The sequence below is a fragment of the Ovis canadensis genome, chromosome 7 (genome assembly GCF_042477335.2).
Source record: "Ovis canadensis isolate MfBH-ARS-UI-01 breed Bighorn chromosome 7, ARS-UI_OviCan_v2, whole genome shotgun sequence".
In the NCBI taxonomy this organism is placed as follows: domain Eukaryota; kingdom Metazoa; phylum Chordata; class Mammalia; order Artiodactyla; family Bovidae; genus Ovis; species Ovis canadensis.
The window spans coordinates 30,058,241-30,071,355 of record NC_091251.1 but is presented as its reverse complement, the minus strand read 5'-3'; the positions used below and the strand labels follow the sequence as shown (position 1 = coordinate 30,071,355).

Genomic DNA, 13,115 nt, shown 5'->3' with positions numbered 1-13,115 from the left:
AATATGAAGTCAAATCTGTGTGTGTAACAATATAGCTTTTTAAAGTCATATCTGTTCTTTAAGAACGGGGCCTCTGAAAGAGATTTCTGAAATATTTTTTGGATCCTTCTTATGGTCTTTTATTCTTCCGTCTTCGCTTGTAGGACTGCTCTCATGCTAGGATGCGAGTACGGTTGCAAAGATGCAGTAGAAGTCTTAATCAAAAACGGCGCTGACGTAACCTTGCTGGATGCCCTTGGCCATGATAGTTCTTACTATGCAAGAATTGGTGACAATCTGGACATTCTAACCTTATTGAAGACGGCAGCGGAAAATTCCAACAAAGGTACCAGCAGCTTTCTGTCATTAGAAAAGTGCTAGTTAATAAAGCGTGCTAATAAAGAACAGCTTTTTAAGATTTACATGGTAGAGCTACAGTATTGTAAGGGGCAGAACACTCCTTACTTTCAGCAGTACTGTTTCATCTCCCTCTCTGCCCCAGCTGTGCGGGTTCACATTATAGTCACTCATTTTGGGGCAGTGTGTGTTACCTTTACTGTCTAGCTCATCCAGTCAACCCTACTCTACTGTGGAGTAATTTAAGAACTGAACAGAAAGACCCAAATAAAGGGCTTTACTATACATATTTTTTGATGAGGGGTGAGGGATTTCAGGTCTTATACTTAAAAAGTCTTATAGAATCATTTTTTAAATGTGTATATAAAATATTCAATCAAGATTTATTGAATACTTGTGTCAAGTACATTTCTATGCTTATTAAAGAGAAATTGGAAAGTACAGAAAAGCACAGCAAGTAAAATTAGTCACTCATTCTGCCACTTCCCTGATGGCTCAGATGGTAAAGCGTCTGCCTACAATACGGGAGACCCGGGTTCAATCCCTGGGTTGGGAAGATCTCCTGGAGAAGGAAGTGGCAACCCACTCCAGTACTCTTGCCTGGAAAATCCCATGGATAGAGGAGTCTGGTAGGCTACAGTCCATGGGGTCGCAAAGAGTCAGACACAACTGAGCGACTTCACTTTCTGCCACTGAGGAGCCTCTACTAACATTTTGAGCAATATTCTTCCTGTCTATTCACTATGCATAAAATTGAAGTCACCTGTAGTCAGCTATAGATTACTATTTTGTAATATAGTTTGAAAACTTTTCCCTCATAAGTATTTTTTCTACAGTATGATTTTTATTGATGTATACAATTCAATCTGTTTACATTTAATTTGGTTAAATAATTTTCTATAGGTGTTATTTAAGTTGTTTACAATTTTTACTAATGTAAATAAGCATTTAGTGACTGTCATTATGTGTAAATGTTTTAGCATGTTTTTGTTACACCCTTAGAATCACTTCCTAGAAATTGAGTCAGGTGGTTTCAGGTCATGCACATTTCTTTAAGCTTTTGATATATATCAACAAGTTGCCTTCTCATTTAGGAGTGCTTTCAATTTTGCATTTTTCACTTCCCTTCCCTCCCTAGCATAGGATATTATCTACATGGACGTTATCATAGGAAAAAAATACTTTACCAGTTAGATAGGCAAAAATGATGTTTCACTGTTATTTTAACTGTAAGGTAGTAAGCTATAAAGAAACTTAGAAATTTATTTCTTTAATATTGACTTAATTATATAATTAGGGAATGGAAATCTACCTGAGTTAACCTTCTGTCTCACTGTTCCTCTTTCTCCTCTCTTTCCCTCTCTTTATATCTTCAGGGAGAGAACTTTGGAAGAAAGGACCATCTTTACAACAGGTTAAAAATTATGTATATTGTACAATTTAAGTAAAGTGCTTGGCAAACCTGGTTAATAGTTATATTTAACTGTTTTGAGTTTAAATTCATGTTGTTCTCTCTTCTCAGTTAATCATGCCCATGTAGAACCTAGGTCATGAGATCCTGAGGCTTTATACAGATACTGTTGCTCAGCTTGAGACAGTGGGTCTTCATTACAGTGAATGTATCCAGTGGGCAATAAGCAACCTCCTGATCGCTGGTCTTGAACATCTAGCCCTTTCAAGTGTAAAATGTTGCACCTTGTTGAGATTCTTTGATGATGAATATTAGTCTGGCAGACCGTAGACAGTTTTCTATTCTCATTTAGTAACAGAACCAAATATATCCTGACGTGGGAAAATTCTTCCAGTGCAATAAGAAGTGAAGAAAACAACTCAAAGAAGATTATATATGTGATTTCAATGCCACTGTTAACATTTTGATTTTCTCTTTTGCTGTGTGTATTTAATGAGGACTTGACTTTAAAAGGGGCTCCATTTGTGGCTCAGCTGATAAAGAATCCTCCAGCAATGTGGGAAACCTGGGTTTGACCCCTGGGATGGGAAGATCCCCTGGAGAAGGGAAAGGCTACCCACTCCAGTATTCTGGCCTGGAGAATTCCATGGACTGTATAGTCCATGGGGTCGCAAAGAGTTGGACACAACTGAGCAACTTTCACACTGACTTTTAAAACAACACAGTACATGAAGTAATTCATCCCTTGCACTAACTTTATTATCAAATCAGTACTTAACCCTGGTTTTGTGTCTCAGTAGATGTCTAATTATTTCCCCTGATCTCTTTGAGTTAAAACAAGTGGGTTTGCTTTATGCACTCTAACCATCTTGCCCAAAGCTAGTGTAGGCAACTCTCCTCTTCTGCTGGCTGTTCCCTTCCAGGCTTTCAGCTTTTCTCTAGTGAGAAGGACCTGAACACTTCCAAACCCTGAAGAGAAAGTAATCAGGTACCTTCTCAGCCATCCTGTCATCATTCTGCATCATTTCTCTAGCCCACACCTGAATCTGAAAGCTATATGAAAGCATGCTGCCCTTTCAGTCCATCAGAATTAAGTGATATGTCCATGCATGGGTCATGTCTGCTGTCACTTTTTTTCCATCTGGAGCACCTGTCTCCTTAGATAACCTAAGTTGGGGTAGAGGGAAATAAAATGTATACTCTTATAACTGTACCAGTCATCTCACCCAGATTCAGAGAAAAATGATTCTGAAATATACAGGTATTTAAAAGAAAGAATTCTTGAATATTAATATGGGAATGGTATCTTAATGAATGTTATCTAAATGAATTCATGGAATTAATATTCTACTAAGAACAATGAAACATTTCAGTTATTTATTAAATATATTTTATAATAGCTGTTATAGATAAGATTTGTTTCCAAACTAAAGGACATGTAATCCTTGTTATCAAGAAGCCTATAGTTTAAAAATAAGATGTATTCAGTTACTAACTTTATGCCCATTACTGTTCTAAGTGCTGGGGATATCAGTGTTCAAAGTCCCTGCTCTCATGGAGCTCCCAGCCTAGTGAGAGAGATGAAGAATAAACAAATAGGTATTTAGTATCCTAGGAGATGCTTTGAAGACCAGCAGAACAGGATGAGGGGAGGCAGAGACAGAGGGCAGGAAGCTATTTTAGATGGTGTGGTCAGGAAGTAGCATTCCAGCAGAGGTCTGAAGGAAGTGAAGAGGGAGCCAGGAGCTCTGTGGGTGAAGCCTCAAGGGCAGAGGGAATGGCAAGTACCAAGCCTCTGATGAGGGAACGTGTCTAACACGTCCAAGGGGCAGTAGAGGGACAGAGGGACAGGAACCAGGGACCAGAAGAAGGCGAGGGCAGGACATGGTATGATGAGACTGGTCAGATTCCACATGAGAACGGACCTTTGGTAGAAGCAATAAAGCTAGAAATGTAGTTTGGGCCAAATTGTGGATATGAAGTATCATCTTAATGGGAACTTTTTTTCCCTCTAATTCCAAATCCAAGTTGATTTGAATGATAGTTTAAACACTTGAGTAAACAAAACTCAACAAATAATGCAAACCATAATTACCTTAGAGAATTAACACATTTACCTTTTTATTTATTTATTTTTAGATCTCAAATTATTGTGTAGATTTACAGATCAATTTGGGCAAAAAAAAAAAGGTTATTTTCTCTCGTTTAATGATTGTGTTGTGTTTTTATTAAAGCAAATCTCTAAGCTGGAATAAAGTTTCAAAGCAGTAAGTGTACAGAAACGGATCATGTACCAGCCAGGTCGTTTAGAAGTCTTCCATGTAGCTTTCGTCAGCGCATTGTCTGTCTCTTTCTTATCACACCCTCTGATATTTTATTCCATCAGTACTCAAAGAAACAATTTCCATATTTTCTTTCAATGTTAATATAACGCTCCCTTTTCTTTTTAAACACCAATTCCCTTGTTTTGGCAATAGTAGCTGGTGCTTTTTAGTATAACTTGAGTTTTGCCTCTAGTATAAATTCTTCTTTTTAAAATTTTGTGACTTTGGTGAAAATAGTTAATAATAGAGATTTTTAAATTCTGTTATTTTTTAGTATTTAAAAATAGACTATATTTGATTCCTTTAAAACCTATATTGTTAAATATCTTTTCCATTTGGAGTTTTAAGTGGAAACACTGCCACCTTGTGTTTTGTACAGGAAAATTAAAACTTCGATAAGCTGAAAATCACTAATTGGGGATATTTCCTATTGAGGAAAATGTACTTTTCTTTATTCTTACACTGGGTAACCTGTGTTTTCATATGTTTTGCCAAAGCGAAATTTGTCTCAGATGCTAGATGAAGTAAATACGAAGTCAAATCAGAGGGAGCATCAAAATATTCAGGTAAAAAGAAAAACATTGGTATCTTCCTTTGCAGAGAATTCCAGTGTTGTTTGTAGTGAGGTTTGGGACAAGAAAGGAAGCAAAAATGGGAGGTGGTGTGGATAAGTAAGGGCAGGAAGAGAAGCTTGTTATGTTTTGTGATTCTGTTTTTTGCATAATTCCTTCTAAAAGAAATGACTTTTGATATGAATGTTTTTGTCAGTATTATCTTACGGAAAGTATTGTTTTAATATACATTAGGAAGTAAATAACTTTATATAACTTTTTGTTGATTTAAATATGTCTGTTTTAGGCTATAAATCATACATTTGTATTTCAGAAAATTAATTATGACAATATGTCATGTGAATAAAATAAAATCTGAACATTTTCTTAAATTTTAAAATTTTGACTAAAAAAAATGTTTGTTATCCACACAGTAATTTTACCTTTTATGTTCATTAAAGTGTTCAAAAAATAATTATTATTTGGGTTGCATTGGAAGATGAGCCATAATTAAATGGTTTACTTTGTGACAAATACCATTAAAATACAAGCTGAATAACCATTTCTGTACAATGAAACAAAAGCAATTTGGGAGGATTTTATAGTTTACTAAGTAGTGTTAAGAAAGTGAACTATAGCCTTAAATGTTTTATCAGAGCCCTGAAGTGATGGTTAGGTTAACAAAGTGTAAGAATATTCTTCACTTTTTTTAAACTCATCAATTTGAGAGGTGTTTGGCAAAAGTTAAAATGACATTCTTCTGCTATTTTCTATTTCTAGATGATGCTTTTATTTCTTATTTATTAGAATCATGATTTGCTATCTTATATATAGTTGTGTTTATTAGTTATCATAGGACTGTAATTTTCTACATTATTTCTCATGTATAGATTTTGTTATTTAAATGTCATTGAAATTATTGTATCTTTATACTTAAAGCTGTTTGTATATGTATATATTTATGATAGTGAGCTGCTTTTAGAAATTTCTTCCATAAGAGTTGCTCCTTTAAAGTTGGTCTAGCACCTGTTATCTTTACTGTTGAAGGATCTGGAGATTGAAAATGAAGATCTGAAAGAGAGATTGAGAAAAATTCAGCAAGAACAGAGAATATTATTGGATAAAGTCAATGGTTTACAGCTACAGCTGAATGAGGTAAATAATTTGCACGATACCAAAACATCCAGAACTATTTCACTGTGAGTCATCATCATTGTCAATAACAGTAACGATCTGGCAAGTCATGGTGCCAGATGCTAAAGGAGGTAAAATCAGGTCATTGCCCTCGAGGAAGGTTATATCTTATTAAGACCTTTATGTGAAACTTAATGTCAAATCTAAGAACAGAGAACACTGTTGGTCTACGGTGATAACACTGGAGTTGTGGGATTGGAGAGGAAGGAATGGACAGAAGTGAGGAGGAGTAAGTAAGAGTTTTAAGGAATTGATGGGTTGTCAGAAGAGGGTAAAGTGCTTGTGAACAAGGTCAGTGAGATGAATGAAGGACAGTGGAGAGCACAGAAGTGGTGGCACGGGCATTTTCTTCTCACATCCTTGACCCCACGCTCAGCGACATGCACGTCTTTTTAAAAGATATTTGCCAAGCTCATGCTTCTTAAACTTTCGAGAGTGAAAATATATTTCTTCTTCTTTTTAAATTTAGGAAGTAATGGTGGCTGATGATCTGGAAAGTGAGGTAGGATGATTAAGTTTTACTTTAAAGCTATAAAATATTATGTAAATTGAAGAGAATATTGCGGTAGAAGTTTTAAGTCCTAAATTGAGATGGAGACAGAATTTCTTTTTGGTTAATTGTTCAAAGGGAAAAACAAAACCTATATGTGACTGTAAACTTAGGTTTTGAGAATAGTGGCATGGGTTATTGTAGGCATTGTTCTTACTCCTCTGAATGTCTCATTTTCCATGAGACTTGTCATGAAAAGATATTAAATTCTAAGCATTATGAAGAAAATGTCTGAAAATAATATGACTTAAAACAAACCACAGAAATTTGAATTTTTCGTAATGTTGTTTATATGTTTTGTGTATTACTAGTATATTAGTCTGAAGTTTGACTAATAGTTAAAAAATCTACCAGGTTAGAGAATTCATTAATGATAGTCCTCAAAGTAATTCTAATGCACATTTTCTGTAGTACATTTTATGCACAGTATGATTCTGTGCTGTATTTATTCCTTTTCATTTCAGAAAGAAAAGCTGAAGTCCCTTTTGGCAGCCAAAGAAAAGCAACATGAAGAAAGCCTAAGAACTATTGAGGCTCTGAAAAGTAGATTTAAGTATTTTGAGGTACAGAAAGCTTAAGTAAAGTATTTTGTGCAACTTATAATGGAAGTGGTAAAGGGCTTGAAGTCAGACATGAATTTGAATTATCACTCTCTTTTTTATCACTCAGGTGATTCATTTAAAGTCTCTGAGCTTTTTGCTGCTTTGACAAAAGTGGAGTGATTGTTTCTTTTCCCACAGAGTTGTCATAAAGGTTAAATGAAATAATTGAAATTGACTAAACCAACAGTTAGCTCAGTTCTAGTTTCTCTTCCCCAACCTTGCTCTTTGTCCATTTTTACCATTTCAAGACATCATACTTCCAGCTGTAAAATTACAATGATTCTGATGGTGTTAATAAAAAGCATCATTTGAATGAATAGTGGTAATTCCAGGATTATCTCAGAAAGAGCCTTGTGCATATACAGACTTGTTTGGTGAGGGTAGTGTGTTAATAAGACTCAGATCATATACTTATCTTTAGTTGACTCAGTTAGCTCTTGGTTTTTCCAAGACTATGTTTTTCTTAAAACTTTTAATCAAAATACACTATACATTAAAAAGTACATGTTAAAATGGATAAGTTGAAGGATTTTCACAAATTTGTCAGAAATCAAACCTCCCAGATCAGGAAATAGCACATCACCTTTATCCAGAAGCCTCATCATGCTCCCTTCACCAAGGGTTACTACTCTCTAGACCTGCAACTGTATAGATGTGTTTTTCAAGGCCATAATACATATTTTTATAAATGTTGTTCAGCACTGGGGTCGCTGAAGAGAGTAGCTGATTTGATGTGAGTCTTTTATCCTTATTGTGAGATACAACTCCAAAATACATAACAGAAGTCAATTTTTTCTTTGTAAAAAAAAAAAAAGAACGGGTACTGCTATGAAGAAGAATATAAAGACAGGGATGAAACTCGCAGATATAATGTTGCGTGAGAGAAATCAGACGCAAAGAGCACATGCTGCACAGTTCCTTTTTTATGAAGTGCAGAGCCAGACACGGCTCGTCTGTGCCGAGACAAGGCTCCTCTGTGCCGATACGGCATTCTTAGCACCCGACCAGCCTTTCAAACCTTTCTTTGTACACGTGTGTGTGTGTGCTCAGTCTCTAAGTCGGGTCTGACTCTGACTCCCATGGACTGCGACCCACCAGGCTTCCCTGTTCATGGGGTGTTCCAGGCAAGAATACTGGAGTGAGGTACCCTTTCCACCTCCAGGGGATCTTTCCAACCCAGGGGTTAAACCCATGTGTCCTGTGTCTCTAGCATTGACTGGAGGATTCTCTACCACTGAGCCACCTGGGAAGCCCCTTCTTTGTACATAACTTTTGTTATATACATGAATTCATCAGATGGAATCTTATTATACATCCTATTTTATTAAGCTTTTGCATTCGGTTTAATGGGGACATTTTCCCCAATCAAATGAATTTTTATGCTAGAAATGATTTTTAACCATTCAAGAGAAAATTATAAGGTCCACTTTATTTGTGACCCAGTGTTTATGAAAGTGAAAGTGAAGTCGCTTAGTCATGTCTGACTCTTTGCGACCCCATGGACTATAGCCTACCACACTCCTCTGTCCATAGGATTTTCCAGGCAAGAATACCGGAGTGGGTTTCCATTGCCTTCTCCAGAGGATCTTTCAACCCAGGGATCGAACCTGGGTCTCCCGCATTGTAGGCAGATGCTTTACCATCTGAGCCACCAAGCGGTTATTAAAAACTAAGGAATCATAATTTATAATATGGAATATCCACTGCTATCTCATCTCACTTGAAAGTCTTCAAAAATTGCCACAAGCATTGCTATATTATGTGTAATACTTAGTTTAGTTCTGTTGCTCAGTCATGTCCGACTCTTTGTGACCCTATGGATTGTAGCATGCCAGGCCTCCCTGTCCATCACCAACTCCCGGAGTTTACCCAAACTCATGTCCATTGAGTCGGTGATGCCATCCAACCATCTCATCCCCTGTCATCCCCTTCTCCTCCAGCCCTCAATCTTTCCCAGCATCAGGGTCTTTTGCAATGAGTCAACTCTTTGCATCAGGCAGCCAAAGGATTGGAGTTTCAGCTTCAACATCAGTCCTTCCAATGAACACTCAGGACTGATTTCCTTTAGGATGGACTGTTTGGATCTCCTTGCAGTCCAAGGGACTCTCAAGAGTCTTCTCCAACACCACAGTTCAAAAGCATCAATTCTTTGGCACTCAGCTTTCTTTATAGTCCAACTCTCTCATCCATATATGACTACTGGAAAAACCATAGCTTTGACTAGATGGACCTTTGTTGACAAAGTAATGTCTCTGCTTTTTAATATGCTGTCTAGGTTGGTCACAGCTTTTCTTCCAAGGAGCAAACGTCTTTTAATTTCATGGCTGCAGTCACCATCTGCAGTGATTTTGGAGCCCAAAAAAATAAAGTCTGCCACTGTTTCCATTGTTTCCCCATCTATTTGCCATGAAGTAATGGGACCAGATGCCATGATCTTAGTTTTCTGAATGTTGAGCTTTAAATCAACTTTTTCATTCTTCTCTTTTACTTTCACCAAGAGGCTCTTTAGTTCCTCTTCACTTTCTGCCATAAGGGTGGTGTCATCTGCATATCTGAGGTTATTGATATTTCTCCGAACAATCTTGTGCTTCATCCAACCCAGCATTTCTTATGATGTACTCTGCATAGAAGTTAAATAAGCAGGGTGGCAGTATATAGCCTGATGTACTCCTTTTCCTATTTGGAACCAGCCTGTTGTTCCATGTCCAGTTCTAACTGTTTCTTCCTGACCTGCGTACAGATTTCTCAAGAGGCAGGTCAGGTGGTCTGGTATTCCCATCTCTTTCACATTTTTCCACACTTTGTTGTGGTCTACACAGTCAAAGGCTTTGGCATAGTCAATAAAGCAGAAATATATGTTTTTCTGAAACTCTCTTGCTTTTTTGATGATCCAGCGGATGTTGGCAATTTGATCTCTGGTTCCTCTGCCTTTTCTAAAACCAGCTTGAACATCTAGAAGTTCATGGTTCATGTATTGTTGAAGCCTGGCTTGGAGAATTTTGAGCATTACTTTACTAGCATGTGAGATGAGTGCAGTTGTGTGGCACTTAATATGTAGGCATTTTCCTTATTTTTATAGAACAAGTTTGGGAAACATGGTATTTTAGAACAAGGCTAATTTTATGTTGTAACTCGTGCATTTGTTGTCATTTGAGTCATTAAGGCAAAGTAATAAGTCCAAATTAAGTTTTTCAAATTTCTTATGTGCCATGACCTCCCTTCACCCATGCACATATAAGCCCATTTACTACCTATTGCAGACTCTAGCATGGCACCCCACTCCAGTACTCTTGCCTGGAAAATCCCATGGACAGAGGAGCCTGGTGGGCTGCAGTCCATGGGGTCGCTAAGAGTCGGACACGACTGAGCGAGTTCACTTTCACTTTTCACTTTCATGCATTAGAGAAGGAAATGGCAACCCACTCCAGTGTTCTTGCCTGGAGAATCTCAGGGACGGGGGAGCCTGGTGGGCTGCCGTCTATGGGGTCGCACAGAGTCGGACACGACTGAAGCGACTTAGCAGCAGCAGCAACAGCAACAGCAGCAGCATTAAATTTTACTTAGAACAGAGAGCTTACCTAAGTATACATTCTTTTCCCATACCCTTGGGACAATAAGTATTAGTGGGACATTAGTTTAGTTATTGAGGTGTGGGCCGTTTTTATCATGGTCACTTATCAGAGTTTAACACACAGCCATTAATATGAATATAGACAAATATAGAAACATGATGTACATCTGCATATCTTTACTCTTGACGGTATAGTATTTTAATTTCTGTTAGGTTCTTTGTACTTGGTTTACTTGGGATAGGGAGCAATCCAAGTATACTAACTCTTTAAAGAGTAACTTTAAGTAACCTCAAGTAACTTTAAGAGTATCTAAAATTTCTATTATTCTCTTTTTCCTAACTGATGCGTTGGTGGATTTATTATTACCTATATGCAACTCTTTGCCTCAGTTTTATTTCCTGCTCTTTGTCTCTGTTACCTTCAAAGGTAATTGGTGTTTTATAAATATGAAATAAAGGGTTAGGCTAATGTTTTATAGTTGATGAGGTAAGGTTTCTGCTCCCCAACCGTGATATAGTAAATTGATTTCTTGGTGCGAATGTGGCATTTCCTTCCTTTTGAGGAATGTTCAAAGTTGTTTCAGTTCATTTGGAGCTTGCTTTTCTTTTGAACAGTCAAAGTTTTTCCTTGAAATACTTATCTGCTTTTCTTAAAATGCTTAGTGAAGTAGTTTATTCCCAACTCATCTCACTAATTGTGCTTTCCCTTTTTCTGAATTTGAGTAGAATCATACCCAGGAGAGACAAGGAATGTTGAAAATGTGGTTTTATGACTGGATCATTTAGAGCTAAAATAGGTGCAGAACTTAACAAAATTGAAGCAGTATTCATCTAAAATGTTTTCATGTGTTCTTCTGATTTCAGAGTGATCATTTAGGATCAGGAAGTCATTTCAGTAAGTATAAAAGTATAGTTCACCCAAGTCAATTCACCCAATTCAGTCCATTACAGTTCACCCAATTCAAGCAAAAAAGAATGTTTATGCCTCTTTATTTTGTCTGACTATATATGATATTCCTGCTGCAAAACTTCATCAACTACTTGTATCTTATACCTCAGCATGGCACAGGGAAGAGGTTAAAATGACTCCTATAGTCTCTTAGTAGAAAATCTGGTAATCACTAAGGCTCTGATTTTCCTTAGGACCTAAATTTTTAAATTGTGTGTTGTACAAATTACCAAATTTGCCTATTGATTGGTAAGACATTTCACCTGTGATATTTGGGACTTGCTCTTTATTGCAAGAGATGTAAACATAGTTTTCTGATTTGGAAAAATCTTTGGATATAGCCTCATGCAGGTAAGCATTTTAAAATTATTTAGATGTTCCATAAATACTTATTATTTTAAGACTTTACATAATTAATCTTCACTGTTTATTCTCCAATTTTAAAGTTTCTCTATAAAATCTAATTTTTTGCTTCCTATTGAATATTAAATTATTCCTTAGCTAAGTATAGTTGTAATATTTATCCTATAAATTGCAAATGATACCATTTTTATTTTGACTATAATATACATATTTTATAATAATCATTTAACTTATTTAGTCTAACAGTTTTACATAATTCTAAAAGCTAACTTCGTATTTACTCAAAAGAATATACATAACTGTCCTATGTATATAGAAAAATAAGTTAAAATATGGCCATTTTAGAACAGGAAAATTTTATTTTGTAACTCATGCTTCTTTTTTATTTGAATAATAAAGGAGATAATAACACCAAATTAATGCTTAGCCTTCTTTGGTATGGATATTTAAGATATCCTTTATTTGGATTTATTTAGGGAAAGAGGATATGCTTCTTAAACAAGGTCAAATGTACATGACAGACTCACAGGTAATGTTTTGTTTTAAAATATATTTATAAAAATATTTGTGCCTTTTTAAAAAGAGAAAAGCAGCATTGTTTATTCATCATCTATATATACATTGAATTAAGTTTTCACTATCAAAGAAAAATTGGTCTTGTAGTCTTGAGTTTAATAACAGCAGATGCGCTGTGTTTAGTGCCCTCTAGAGTAGTTTTGGTGACAGTGACTTAAAAGGTTTGAATTACAGTTTCATTGTCTTTGATAGTAGGCCTCTATTCTTTAACAGCAGTTGGCCAGCTCTTCGTATTTGCCCATTTACAGGGGAGACAGGTATGAATAATTCAAAAGACACTCGTTTTGACTTTGAGAGGTATTGTTCCTTGAATTCAAATGTGTATTCTATATTTGGGAAATTTACCTCAATATAGAGCTTCCAAGAGGGGGTATTGTCTGATTCTGTTACTTAACTGCTCTTCACTTTTAGTTTCCAGTGGATATAAGGTTTGCCTTCCTAGTACCCTCTATGAATTGCAGAACTGATAAATATTTGGGCCTTTAAAGGTTTTATATATATACCTTCATCATCTGTGGGCAGAGTGAATTAGCCTTTATGATGTCTAGGGTCACTCTAAGTTGGAAACTTCTAAGATTCGAAGTTGAGAGAATGGATGTCAATTAACTGAATAATATTTAAGAAGATAAGATAAATATTTGATTATAGTAAAATAAGTGTGGAAATCATGAAGCTGTAAGTAATTTGT

The 13,115-nt window shown here is 36.1% G+C and overlaps 1 protein-coding gene across 4 annotated transcripts in view; it reads left to right on the top strand.

Moving 5' to 3' along the window:
* The window catches only part of UACA (uveal autoantigen with coiled-coil domains and ankyrin repeats), an 88,111-nt gene that overhangs the window by 64,238 nt on the left and 10,758 nt on the right, over positions 1–13,115 (top strand). For 2 of the 4 annotated variants that reach the window (XM_070292486.1, XM_069597671.1), the window contains exons 8-15: positions 144–325; positions 1,713–1,750; positions 4,569–4,637; positions 5,670–5,777; positions 6,286–6,318; positions 6,831–6,929; positions 11,404–11,434; positions 12,328–12,380. In XM_070292486.1, coding sequence (XP_070148587.1) covers positions 144–325; positions 1,713–1,750; positions 4,569–4,637; positions 5,670–5,777; positions 6,286–6,318; positions 6,831–6,929; positions 11,404–11,434; positions 12,328–12,380 — 613 coding nt within the window. The remainder of the gene's footprint in view (positions 1–143; positions 326–1,712; positions 1,751–4,568; positions 4,638–5,669; positions 5,778–6,285; positions 6,319–6,830; positions 6,930–11,403; positions 11,435–12,327; positions 12,381–13,115) is intronic. The other 2 variants (XM_069597672.1, XM_069597673.1) reach the window with 1 other exon arrangement.